At 41.1% G+C, this 14,108-nt stretch overlaps 1 protein-coding gene across 1 annotated transcript in view; it reads left to right on the top strand.

Moving 5' to 3' along the window:
- LOC134614101 (disintegrin and metalloproteinase domain-containing protein 33-like) overlaps positions 1-14,108 on the top strand; it is a 121,071-nt gene that overhangs the window by 29,399 nt on the left and 77,564 nt on the right. The window contains exon 2 of the mRNA XM_063457541.1: positions 5,086-5,165. Coding sequence (XP_063313611.1) covers positions 5,086-5,165 — 80 coding nt within the window. The remainder of the gene's footprint in view (positions 1-5,085; positions 5,166-14,108) is intronic.

Genomic DNA, 14,108 nt, shown 5'->3' on the forward strand with positions numbered 1-14,108 from the left:
AAAGCTTTGTGCGTTGCCCTTATCCACTTAAAAAGGTGTCCATTGTGTTATTGGGGGGCAACGGTGGGAGATGGGTCAGCAGTCATGATCCATTCAGATGATACAGTTAGCCAGATTAATATGTTTATGGGAGGAAGTGTGTCTCACTATATAAAGCCATTACATTGAGTGCAGATGATGGGTAAACACTCAGTGTGTACATCTAATCTTACACTGTGCGTACTCCCAGCTCTTGGCAGGAGAAAGGATATAAAGAGTATTAGGGGATGTTTGTGCTGCCAAAGTCTCTTTAATAAATGGTGCAGCATTACTTCCCAGACGCCTGTATTATCGTAGATTATAAACATACAGAATCAGAGAAACCCAAACATGAGACTCGAAATAACCTTCAATTAGGTAATATAAGGGTTGTGTATAACAAAACTGAGAGTTGTAATGGAATATGTGCTGGCTGCTCTGCGGAGGTGACCACTCTCACCCACGCTATTTATCATGGAACAGGATTTTTTAACAGAACTATTTATTGCTTCGGTTCAAACTATGAATATTTCATGAGTAAAAAAAGTATTTTACTGCTAGTCTAAAAATTTGCATTAAACAGTATTTTTTTTTCTTTTTGGCTTAACTGTGAGAACAGATACGATAATTTACTGCCTGGAGAGGTTGTGCTATGCTATGTTTAGCAAATAGTAGATAAAGGTAATAGTGATAGAATATAAAACTGAAAATAAGTTTAAAGTAGTCAGTTTTCAGAGACGAGAGAACAGCTCATAACTTGGATAATATTTTTTCTTGCAAACACCATTTGGTTTTACAAAATATAACTAAAGGATTCACTGTGAAAACTTAACTTCTTAAAGTCAAGTTAAAACAAACTCACTGATAAAAAACAGTGATATCATGCTCACTAGAGATGTCCCGAACGGTTCGCTGGCGAATAGTTCCTGGCGAATATAGCTTGTTCGTGTTCGCCACGGACGGCGAACATATGCGATGTTCGGTCCGCCCCCTATTGGTCATCATTGAGTGAACTTTGACCCTGTACCTCACAGTCAGCAGACACATTCCAGCCAATCAGCAGCAGACCCTCCCTCCCAGACCCTCCCACCTCCTGGACAGCATCCATTTTAGATTCATTCTGAAGCTGCATTCTTAGTGAGAGTGGCTGCTCTGCTCCTCCTAGACTCCTAGACTTATCCAGCCTCCATCACTCCAATGCATTGCACCTTTTTTCAATAGTGCAGCAATGCTAGACATCCACCAGCTGATACAATAGAGTACATTGTGTGCCACCTTGTCCTTCATATTTCAGCTACATTTAATGCCAGCAGCACTTTTGATGTGATCTAGAGACACGGGGAAGGTTTTTGGTGTTGATCGCAAGACACATGACACATAGTGTCTTCATCTCTAATCCCTCACACTAGTAGCACTCATTGAGACCTGGCTTTCCCCCTCTGATACCGCTACTTCGGCTTCTTTATGTTTCGGTGGACTGCAATTCTCCCACACTCCCAGACTCAACTGTAAAGGCAGTGGTGTAGGTATCCTTCTCTCCCCGCAATGTACCTTTTCATCTATACTCCCTGCCACTGCCATATCCTTTACTTCCTTTGAAGTTCACACTGTCCGCATATTTAAGCTCACTCCTTTAAAAAGTGCCATCTTCTATCGCCCCCCGGTCATCCTAGGCTATTCATTGAACACTTTTCTTCCTGGCTACCCTGCTTTCTGTCCTCTAGCACTCCTTCCCTCATATTTGGGGACTTTAACATCAAAATCAACAATCTCAACTGCCCTGATACCTCCCGTCTGCTCTCTGTAACCTCATCATACGGCCTCACACAGTGGTCTACTTCAGCAACTCATACAGCAGGGAACACTTTTGACCTCATCTTCACCAATCTCTGTACCACCTCTAACCTCTCCAATGTTCTATTTCCTTTATCTGACCATCATCTGCTGACCTTTGACATCGGCATACCCTGTATCCTAAATTTCACCACCCTCAATTCTCCAATCTCGCAGAAACCTCCACTGCCTTGATCTCCAGCATCTCAATCTACAATGAATGCGGCGGCAAGGCTCATTTTCCTGTCCGCCCGCACCTCCCACGCCTCCCCCTCTGTCAGTCCCTACATTGGCTTCCAGTTAGATATAGGGCTCAATTTAAGATTCTGATACTTGCTTACACGTCCCTACATAATGCTGCTCCAACCTACCTATCCTCCCTAATACACAAGTATGTCCTGTCAAGGCCCCTGCGCTCTGCTGCAGACCTACGTCTATCCTCTGTCCGTTCTCCCACATCTGATGGTTGCATCCAAGACTTCTCCAGGGTTGCACCTTTTCTGTGGAACTCCGTTAGACTTTCACCCAGTCTCAACTCCTTCAAAAAATCCTTGAAAACACATTTCTTCAGGAAAGCATATCAATTAAACTGTTAGCGGGTTTTCATTCCCACTCCCCCCCCCCCCCCCATGACTCCTCTCCTGCAACTGTCAAAAATAACCTACTAAGTTCTCAGTGAATTATTTTCTAGCAACATATTTCATTACCCCTACTTATACCTTTTGTGTCACTATATCCCACTCCCTCTAGAATGTAAGCTCATTGAGCAGGGCCCTCAACCCCTCTGTTCCTTGCATCCATTTGTCTGATTACAATTACGTGTCTGTTAGTCCACCCATTGTACAGCACTATGGAATTTGCGGACGCTATATAAATAATAAAATAATAATAATAAAAGTGGACAGTGGAAACCCTCATCTGAAAGAGGCAAATCCAGCATTTCTATTGAGGAACCATTTATCCTCTTTACTCCTCTATTAGGAGCAAATAATTCTCAAAATTCCTCCATTGGCCTATAAATCTTTTTCTTGGCACTTATTAGTGTTAGTTACTTTGTTTATTTTTTTTATGTTTTTATGAGCAATAATTGTAGTTATTTTGTTTTTTATCACCTCTGGACCTTCCTGATTTTATCCTGATCTTTTGGACATCATTTTCCTTGGGGGGAACACACCAACTACAACTTATGAATTTAGACAACCACTTTTTACTCTACATACATCATTTTTTATCTTCTCCTTTTAGAATTTAATCTGTTATCTCCCGTGTTAGGGCAGGTTCCTTTAGTCATCTCAATATGCGCAATTTAACAGCTGTACAAATGTAGGCAGGCTATCTGATAAGGCTGCATTCTCTGAGGGCCTAGTGCAATGGGGCTGAATATAAAGCACACTGTATTCTACGTGTCAACATTTTCGAATTGTTCTAAACTCCTGCTAATAGTTAGCTCCTACATACGGGTAGCCCGTTTTCTCCACTCCAAAAATTCTGCCATTCATTTCACTGAACTTCCTTTTCCTGTGGTACCCCAGCAAGGCATTCTCTTTTGCCCTGGCTGTTAAATCAGATCATAAAATGTTTTATTTCATTTGTTATTGTTCTGGTGTAAGACGAGTTTCTTGTTATTGTGTTGTGTTTGAATAGTTCCCAAGTGTGAATTGTATTTCTGTGAGTTTTCATATACAAGATTTTATACTGCCTCACATAATATATTTCCTATTTTCCATAAAAAAGCTATAAAAAAGGTATTACAAGGAAAGCTAAATCATTATAAGACTGCGGGGTTTATTCACCAAACAGCAAAATGTAGCAAATATAAATCTAAAAGCAACAAATGCAATATATAAATTAGTTTTTAGCAAAAAGGGGAAAAAGTAATTAAAAGGAGCACAATCGCTGCACAAATAAAGTAATAAAAGGTGAATAATTAAACTTGAAATATTCTGTTATTGGTTTGCATAGATTGTTCTTGTGTTGTAGAAATCTGTAGCTCTTTACATGGCGGTGATACTTATTTTTCAAATCTTTTTTTAATTTTTTATTGAAAGGAGACATGGAATGTTTTGGACTTGATCTTACATACATCACAGATGTCCCAACCATAACTAAAGCATATAAAATACTACAGAACAAGTCTTATATTAAAGAATCAGTTAGAACAAGGACATTTAAAATACAATAAAGATAGTTTAAATGGGTGGATTTGATAGGGTCGGTCGGTCGGCCGTTTTGGACCACTCGGACTGATTCTTCCTGAAATAGTACATTTCTCTAGGCATTATATGGGTTTTTACGAATTGGAACTGGCTATAACATGATGTGTCAAGTTCCTTTCTATTTTTGAATCATATTATCTAAGCTCTTAGAATACGATATAGTTTTTCTCCCACTTTCCTTCTATTTAAAAATGAAAATCCCTCCTCTTTGCTATTTTGCTCTCCGGCACAAGCGGCGATTGCTAAATTATAGAAGCAGTCTGTCCACACCCTTCCATGTGCTTAATCCACGTTATATAAGGCATTGCAGCTCGATACCAACACCATCCAATCTGGCTCTCTGGGGTGTTACAAATGGAGGCTCCCAGTACGTCACTTGATCCACTGGCTGAAATATTGTCCCGCTTTATACTTTCTCGACCCTTCCTCTTCCATTTTAATTTTTTTTGGTTTTGTTTGCTTACTACAAATGAAAAATGTAGTTGGTATACCCACGTTTAATATAAACAATCTCCGACAGCTTCCTCTCGTTATGTCAACAAATCCCTAAACTACCAGAGCTATTCACTAAAGTGAGAATTTAAAGGGATTTGGAAGTGAATTTTTAATTTATGGTCAAACTAACCAAACCAAAAACATTCTATAAGTCAACTACGCTTTCCGATTGGCAACTTTAAAATTTAATTCGAAATTCCATTTGGATTCTCCCTTTATTCAATAACCCTATATGTATAAGAAGTAGCAGAGAGACTGTCTGCCTGTAAATGGTGGATCGGTGGCTGCCATGGCGGTCTAGCCCAGGCATAGGCAACCTTCCGCACTCCCGATGTTGTGAACTACATCCCCCAAAATGCTCTTACACCCATAATGTTGGCAAAGCATCATGGGAGGTGTAGTCCAAAACAGCTGGAGTGCCAAAGATTGCCTATGCCTGGTCTAGCCCCTGGGGTTTGTGAAGCTGTTTCTCCCTGTATACCTGGATGTAAGAGATAACAGCTCTGTGTGTTCTATCAAACAGGGTCGGTGAAGGGAGAAGCCGTCAGTGCTGTGTGGCTGCTAAATGGACGGGCCAGGAGGTCTGTGAACACACTGGATAAGGTAAAACTCTGTTCAATCTCATGTTTTTAACATCCCGTGCTAGAGGTTCATGTCATAACTCTCTGCTCCATTGACCGCTGGATGAAATATTTAATGGAAATCCTTACAATTTGTTGGGCACCTGGCAGAAAAAAAGGTTTTTAAAAAATGGAAGATGTAGACAGGGAGACACAGTATTCAGACAAATCTATATAAAACATTTATTAATAGTAATGTAAGATAGCAGAAGACTATTTAGAGCAGGGTTGCAGCATGGTGACTCCTGCCAGGCTCCTTCATGGTGGATCTAGGGATCCTGCGGCAGATTAAATGGAGGAAGGTCCAAACATGATTCATTGTATGAGTTGGTACATTCATTGTCCTGGTGGGAAACGATGGACCTCTCTCTTCCAAGCACCTTGCAATGCTCAGCAAGACAGGAAATGAATGTAATATTCCCGGTATATTTACAGCTCGGGTTCCCCGAGAGTACAAGCAGCAGATGACGTCTCCTCTCTCTTACACTTAGATTGTAATAATTCCCAGGCTTTCATTTCCTGGCCCTCGTGCTTAGCATATATTTCCCATAATGCCCTTGGCCTCCTGTTCTTGATTCTGACGGTATCTTTTCATTGTATGAAAAGCTAATTTTATCAGACGTTTTGCACATTATCCCCTGAGTGGAGGTATATTATAGAGTGAGCACTCACATTACCCCCTGAGTGGAGATATATTATAGAGTGAGCACTCACATTACCCCCTGAGTGCAGGTATATTATGGAGTGAGCACTCACATTACACCCTGAGTGCAGGTATATTATGGAGTGAGCACTCACATTACCCCCTGAGTGGAGATATATTATAGAGTGAGCACTCACATTACCCCCTGAGTGGAGATATATTATAGAGTGAGCACTCACATTACCCCCTGAGTGGAGGTATATTATGGAGTGAGCACTCAAATTACCCCCTGAGTGCAGGTATATTATGGAGTGAGCACTCACATTACCCCCTGAGTGCAGGTATATTATGGAGTGAGCACTCACATTACCCCCTGAGTGGAGATATATTATAGAGTGAGCACTCACATTACCCCCTGAGTGCAGGTATATTATGGAGTGAGCACTCACATTACCCCCTGAGTGCAGGTATATTATGGAGTGAGCACTCACATTACCCCCTGAGCTGTTAGAATTCCGGCAGACACTGTTATTGCTCCGTTACTGAATACACTTTGCTCCTGGCCATATGAACCCTTTATGTGAAGGAATTTCTAAATGCTGCAGGACATGTGAATCTCTTTACTTTTTCCCAGACATTTATCACCATTGACAGCTCGTTACGTGTTTTCATTCTACCGTTTCTCACTAGCATGTCCTAACAATGGTTTCAATCTAAATACAATCTACGTGTTTCATGAAAAGAACATCGAGACGCCCCGGGGATCGACCTTACTGGTGGGCGAGTTACTGATTTGTAGTTTATAATATACAGTAATATATATATCATTTCCAAGCTTTGTTAAATCTCTTCACTTCAGGTACAACACAATCCTTGTACAGCGCTGTGGAACTTGTTGGTGCTTTATGAATAATAATAATCCTCTCACACTCAATATTTCTTATTCATTTCTTTATTGTTTTTAACCTCTGTTTATTGTCTGATCCCCTCTAACGGCCCCTTTTTTAATAAATGTAAGTAGAACGAGGCTTATATCCAGGTACCCATCTGTTGCCAGTCAGCCATATGAAGACGCAGTATTCAGGAAGTCTGTCCATTGTAAGACATTTGCATCCTGGTCTGTGTCATTTTTGGAGTGTGTTTGACTTTGCAGGCACAATGCAAATCTCTTGACGTTTGTAGCCCAGAATTGGAAAGGGATAGTCATGGAGGGGTATGAACCAGCAATGCCACAAGTGATGCACAATAGAAACAAACGTGTTTAGGGGGGAAGGGAGTGGGCAGAATTTTTAAAACACCACAAAAGAAAGAAACAAACAAACAAAACAACACAGTAGTACAGAGGTCCTAAATTAGGACTGCCCAGCTGGCACCTTGGAGCTAGTTATGCTTTACCAATTGGAAGGTTGCAGGATTTAGAGAGTGATGAAGGTTTGAACATTTGGGCGTGCTCCTTGTTTTGCTCCTTGACAGCTATCCACAAATATTTAAGGATCATTACAGTGTGAGGAATATAAATATTTATTCCTGACACTGTAGTGTTAAACTAATTATTTAGGTTCTGGCCTCCCTTTCAATCTCAGTAAAAAAGGAGATTTTATTCACCACGCCGTGCCAGTCTCAGCCAATCGAATACTTACCCAAAACACAGCGCTGCACCAATTAACAACTCCGCATAGAGATTTATTCAATCTATGGATCTCTATAGGGAGCATTCAGCGTCTCCATGCAGAGTGTGGAGACCATGAACGTAGGTGCTGCAAATTGTGCAGCACTGACACAGGAAGCACCTCTAGTGGCCATCTGAGTGATTGCACCTGGAGGTGTTACAAGGCAGAAATGTAAACACTGGGTTTTATCTGTATATGAAACACTCAATATACATCATTAAAAAAATCTTTACGTATCATTAAATGTAATAAGCATTTAAAAAATGAGAAGTTATACGTTGATGTCAGTTGTCCTTTAAGAATGATTGCAGTGTGTACAAGAAATAAAGCACAACCCGCTTTCAGTCTGCCAGGCCCAGCACCTGCTTTATAAAACGGAGCATCTCAGGACGAGGAATCTTCCACCATTAATAAGGAAGAACATTTCCTGACATCTGTCTCTGGTCATTGATTTGTCCTCTGCAGACTGCAAGCTTCTTCCTGTGTTCTCCAGGAGATTGCGTTCCCTGTGAGCATTACACAGACCTGTTTACCAACGCAGATAATGACGGGGTAACGGGAGTGTCAAAACACCAGATGTTACATTAACACGTGTTTTTCTTCCGCAATGGTCTCTTGCAATCTTCATCGAGCCAAGAAAGGACAAAATGTGTCAGGTTTAGAGCTTCCCATAGTGAAGGCTGTGTGAGACCAACCACTTGTCTTTTGTATGCCTAGTATGTATCTTTATGTAAATAATAAGAATATTGCACACGTGGGTGATGTGACAGAAAAGTGGACACGTCAGCTGAACGGCCAACGAGACCAGCGTATTTCCAAAAAAACTGCTGCTGGAACATTATCATCTTGGCTGAAATGTTTTTATGCATTTTCACTGGGATTAATGGCAATCTTGTAATGCGGTTTGTGGTGACTCTCTTTGGCATCCACAGAAAGTGAACTCCAGAGAAGATGTGTGGAGTGGTGATACCGAGCTAAAATTATAACTATTCAGCCAGATCCAGGAGACTTGGAAAGTATCAAGTCCAATGATCCTTAGCCTATCTACAAAATCCAACATTACATTATTTGAGAAATTAAGACCCCGAGAATGTATACATGTACTCCATCTGTGAGATAGGACGGACTTGATGCCCCATAGTTCAGTTCCAGATGCTGAGAGCTGCTTAACATTGGGTGCACCACATGGGCATTGACGTGTTAAACAAGCTCTCCCTGGGCTTAATGTATAATTGTGCAGGAACATGTCTTGCTCCTATGTTTCGAGGACAAAGCTCCTTCTTTCACCTCCAGCTGTGTGTTGGCTCCTGAGGCATGTGTTCAGAGGTCCGACACTCCTGGGGCAGCTAATACGACACATATTGAGGGAGTTCGGCCAGCGGGTCTCTGTAGCCAAGATTCAGACCTTATATGACATTCCAGAGGAAAGGGTAAGGGCTCTACCAGCGGACAAAGGGGGGACAAGAAACATGTTTAATAAAATCACTATTAACTCTTAAAGTGAAAAATCAAGGAAATAAACCTATTTCCTAATCATTTCTCATGATTAAAATGTTACTTACAATTCCTGTAAAAATTGTGTGAAAACTATAAGTAGTAATTGCACATCAACCAGCAAGGCACATACTGTAAAATCTAAAACATACATACCAAGTGTTCCTCTTCAGGAGAGGCAATCCCTATTTGGAAGAGACAGACAGAGAAAATCCATCTGTCCCCCTTTTCTGTGTAATGTTCTCAATTTCTGGGAGCTTAAATTTTGTTGGAGCTGAGTATATAACAGAGTGTATTATCAAAATACACTTAAAATTACTATATAGAGAGAGAGAGAGAGTGAGCACTCACATTACCCCCTGAGTGGAGATATATTATAGAGTGAGCACTCGCATTACCCTGAGTGGAGATATATTATATATATATTCAAAATGTATAATATATAATTATATTCTTTTTATTAAAGGGACATTTTAGTCGCCAGAACAACTACAGCTTAATTTAGTTGTTCTGGTGATTATAGTCAGTTCCTTCAGGCTTTTTGCAGTAAACACTGTCTTTTTCAGAGAAAAGGCAGTGTTTACCTTACAGTCTAGGAACACCTCCAGTGGCCACTCCTCAGATGGCTGCTAGATGTGCTTCCTGGGGCAGTGCTGCACAGTGTGACTGACGTTCAGCTTCTCCTCCCTCTGCATGCAGACACTGAAGTTTCCCAGTAGAGATGCATTGATTCAGTCCATCTCTATGAGGAGATGCTGATCTGCCAGGGTGGTGTTTGGCCAGCACCAGCAGATTGGAATAAAGGGAAGATGTTACTATGTTTGGGGGGACAAGGGAGAAAACAGGGTGGCTTAACACTATATAGCTGTTTGTGTTCCTGATCCTATAGTGTTCCTTTAATTATATATTGGGGGACATTCCTGACAACCCAGGGAGTCCCCTAAGCCAATCCAGTCATGTGATCTGGTTTAATGTTCTTCACTTGACCAGGAGTTGATTACTTGTAATCTTAATTGGTATTGCGAATTTACCCATGGGTACATTTAACTCTATTGCATTTGTTTGTGTTCATTTCATTGTCTCTCTCCACCTTCCATCTGTATCGGCACTGATGACATTGGTATGTAATTGCACAGAACTTATGTTGCATTGTTTGATAACTAGCCTTAAAAAAGTTATCTCTGTATGTGCAGCCATTCAAGCGGAAACAAAGCACATATAGACTTCTAACACCACAACCACTTCTAAAAAGCAGAAGTGGTTATGGTGGTTGTAGAAACCCTTTCATTGACACGGATCACCCACAACTTTTAAACCACCAACTGTTGAAGTGAATAACATTGACTCTATTGTTACAATCCCACATGTCGAGGGGTGGGATATATCACGCAGCAAGTGAACGGTCAGTTCTAGAATTGGAAAGGGAAAGATCTGAGCAACTTTAACAAGGATTCAATAGTTATAGCTAGACAACTGGGTCAAAGCATCTCCAAAACGGAAAGTCTTGTGAAGTGTTCCCGGTATGCAGTGGTAAGTACCTATGAGAAGTGGTGCAAGGAAGGGTGAGGACCCTGTACGCTCTAAAAAGTGCCTCCAATGTGGACGTGCGCGTCAGAACTGGACCATGGAGCAATGAAAGAAGGTTGCTTGGTCTGATGAATCACGTTTTCTTTTAGATCAGGTGGATGGCCGGATGCAAATGCGTCAATTACCTTGGGAAGAGATGGCAGGAGGTGCACTATGGGAAGACGGCTGGAAGGCAGAGGCAGTTGTATGTTCTGCTGGGTAACGTGAATGTTACTTTGACACGTACTACCTATCTAGAGATTGTTGCATATCATGGACACCCCTTCATGGCAATGTTATTTCCTGATGGCAAAAGTGTCTTTCAGCAGGATAATGCACCCTGCCACACTGCCAAAAATTGTTCATGACAACGAGTTCAAGGTGTTTCCTTGGCCTCCAGATTCCCCAAATCTAAATCCAACTGAGCATTTGTGGGATGTGCTGGAACAACAAATCCGATCCATGGAGGCCCCACATCACAACTTGCAAAGGATCTACTGCTAATGTGTTGGTGCCAGATGCCACAGAACACGTTCAGAGGTCTTGTGGAGTCCATGTCTCGAAGCATCAGAGAGTTGTTTTGGTAGCATATAGGGGACCCCCACAATATAAGGCAGATGGTTTTAATGTTGTGGCGGATCAGTGTAATGCCTTCCCAGGACCGATCTGTTTGATCTGGTTTACTGTAGAAATACCCATCTATTACAGTGTCCTCTCCAGATTTTACAGGTGGAATATGTGGAATGAATGAAGTTAACCTAAAACTTTTGCAGTGGCCATTTGTACCAATAACAGTACGCAGACCCCTCTGCCTCCTTCCCCACTCTGTCCTTTTGCATTGATTGAGTTTAGACAGCTGGAGAGCAGTCCACTTGTGCGATTAGAAAAATAAAGCATATTAAGACGAGGTATGATCTAGCCATATTGTGGATCTCATTATGTTTATTGCCATCATTAAAACAGCATTATCAAATAAGCACCATAATCCTGCCAAGGGATCAGGACTTTCCTTAATTAAGCTCTAAAACCCTGGTTGGTTAGTTTGCGGTAGCTCAGAGTAATAGCCCATTGGCAGGCTTGGAGGGCATTTTCAATACAAAGGAAATGGTGGAGAATTCCAGAGAATTGCAACTCTATTTTTCCTGTGAATTTTGCCAAACATTTGCAATTCCCTTGTCTTTTTATCACAAATTCCAGTTTAGTAAAAAAAAAAAAAAAAAAAAAAAAAGCAAAACTACTGAATAGGGTTTGGGGAAAGAGCATAAAACATTCAGCGCTCAAGCACATATGGAAATCATCTTATTTCTCCATCTCTTCCCCTCCCGACTGGCCAATATCTATCCAAACATAACCCCGTAGTGCTGGCTGTGTGAGCGAAGGGTGGGGAATGTTATTATAAGGATGAATCTCGTGCTTTATTACAGACATAACCCCCCTCCCCATCCTAGATCTCTGTCCTGCTTACACATGACATACATTAACGCTTTAAACACTGGGTCTGAGGCCGAAACTTAGAGAGGAGCAAGATGTGCCTGATCAGGCCTGTATCACAAAAACTGGGGTTTATTCCCCAAACAGGGAATTGTGGGACAATGGACAAGGGAATCACACATTCTAAATCAACATAACTGAGCTGGGTGATCAGCTGAATTGGATAATTCTTCTAGATTTGCTGTTTTGGTCTAAAATCCACAAAATTCGGTGAGACCCTCAGTAATGGTACACAATCACTATAGGTCTGGGGACTGTCCTGGGTTTTGAAATCTGCTGGCAGGAGGGGACTGGGCATCAGGACAATGCCCAGAGCAGATAAGCATTGCACGGTCTGATTGAGGGGGCAAGCTGACAGTCAGCCTTGATACCCTTTGACCTGGAGGCTCCCTCTCTTCCCTGCCCGCGTCTGTCACAGAAGGTGGGCAGGGAATGTAGGCAGGTATTAACATGTATAAGTTATTGCAAACTTAAATATAATGCATTAAAATAAAAAGGGCTACTAAACTGGTTCATGGATTGCAGGATAAAACTTACCAGGAAAGGTTAAAGGATCTTAACATGTATAGCTTGGAGGAAAGACGAGACAGGGGGGATATGATAGAAACATTTAAATACATAAAGGGAAGGAGGAGACCATATTTAAAAGAAGAAAAACTACCACAACAAGAGGACATAGTCTTAAATTAGAGGGACAAAGGTTTAAAAATAATATCAGGAAGTATTACTTTACTGAGAGGGTAGTGGATGCATGGAATAGCCTTCCAGCTGAAGTGGTAGAGGTTGACACAGTAAAGGAGTTTAAGCATGCGTGGGATAGGCATAAGGCTATCCTAACTATAAGATAAGGCCAGAGACTAATGAAAGTATTTAGAAAACTGGGCAGACTAGATGGGCCGAATGGTTCTTATCTGCCGTCACATTCTATGTTTCTATGTTTCTATGTAATATGAGGAAAAAATATTTGATGGTCACTGGATATTTTAAATCTCATATTTTAATACTAAGGGGTTTATTGACTAAATAGTGTGTCCTAGTGGAGTTTAGAACCATGTTTAGACCCATGTTGCAATTTAGTGGATAAATCCTAATTTAAAGCTGTAATCCTCTAAGATTATAAAAATATTTATTTTATAAATAATTATAATCAATTTGTACAAAACAAGCGAAGGACTAAAATAGCATTGCAAAAACCTGTACATGTTATCTTATCTTATGGTTGGAGCATTATGACTGCCAGAGTATTATGGGACATGTTGTCCATAACATCTGGAGTGCCGAAGTTTGCCTAAGACTGTTAATTACGCAGGTCAGCTATTTTGATCTTAAAGGAACACTATAGTGTCAGGAATACCAATGTGCATGCCTGACACTATAGTTGTAAAAGTGATGTTTAGGTGTCCGTCTCCCGTGTTAGAGGAGCAGTAGGTGATTTTACTTACCTTATTTCCAGTGCCGGGCTGGATGCCCCCCACCCACCCCGCCTCCTTGGCTGAGAACATCAAATTCGACAGTCTCGGCCAATGCAGTCCTTTCCCCTTAGAAAATTGTGGTAAATTAGACCTTTATACACAATTAGACCTTTATACACAAATACACATGGTTCCAGGGGCAGGAATGGATTTTGCCCCCTCCCACCTGTATAATCTTTTTTTGTGTGTCTCACTATGTCCCCCTAATCCCTTTTGTTAGGGAAATGACCCGCACATACTCACATTCGCATACACACTCATGTTCATATTCACGTACACGTACATAGCTGACTACTCACACATTATCTGACTGTTTTTAAGACGGAAGCATTCGTTACATGTGGTTACCGACAGTTTCTAACCGGTGTATCAATTAAAGGAAAAAACACCTTCGGATTTTTGTCTTTACAGCCAAGCCCCTTCCTGTTCCCCGTTACCACTTCCTCTGTAGCTCTGCCAGGTGATAGTTTGCAAACCGTGAACAGGTTGTACCTTTATTTACAAGCACACAAAAATACAACATTTTCTATAGGTGATTTTTTTGCCTATATATATATATATATATATCTTTTAAATATTAGTGTTGCAAA

The sequence above is a fragment of the Pelobates fuscus genome, chromosome 6 (assembly GCF_036172605.1).
Source record: "Pelobates fuscus isolate aPelFus1 chromosome 6, aPelFus1.pri, whole genome shotgun sequence".
Lineage (NCBI taxonomy): Eukaryota > Metazoa > Chordata > Amphibia > Anura > Pelobatidae > Pelobates > Pelobates fuscus.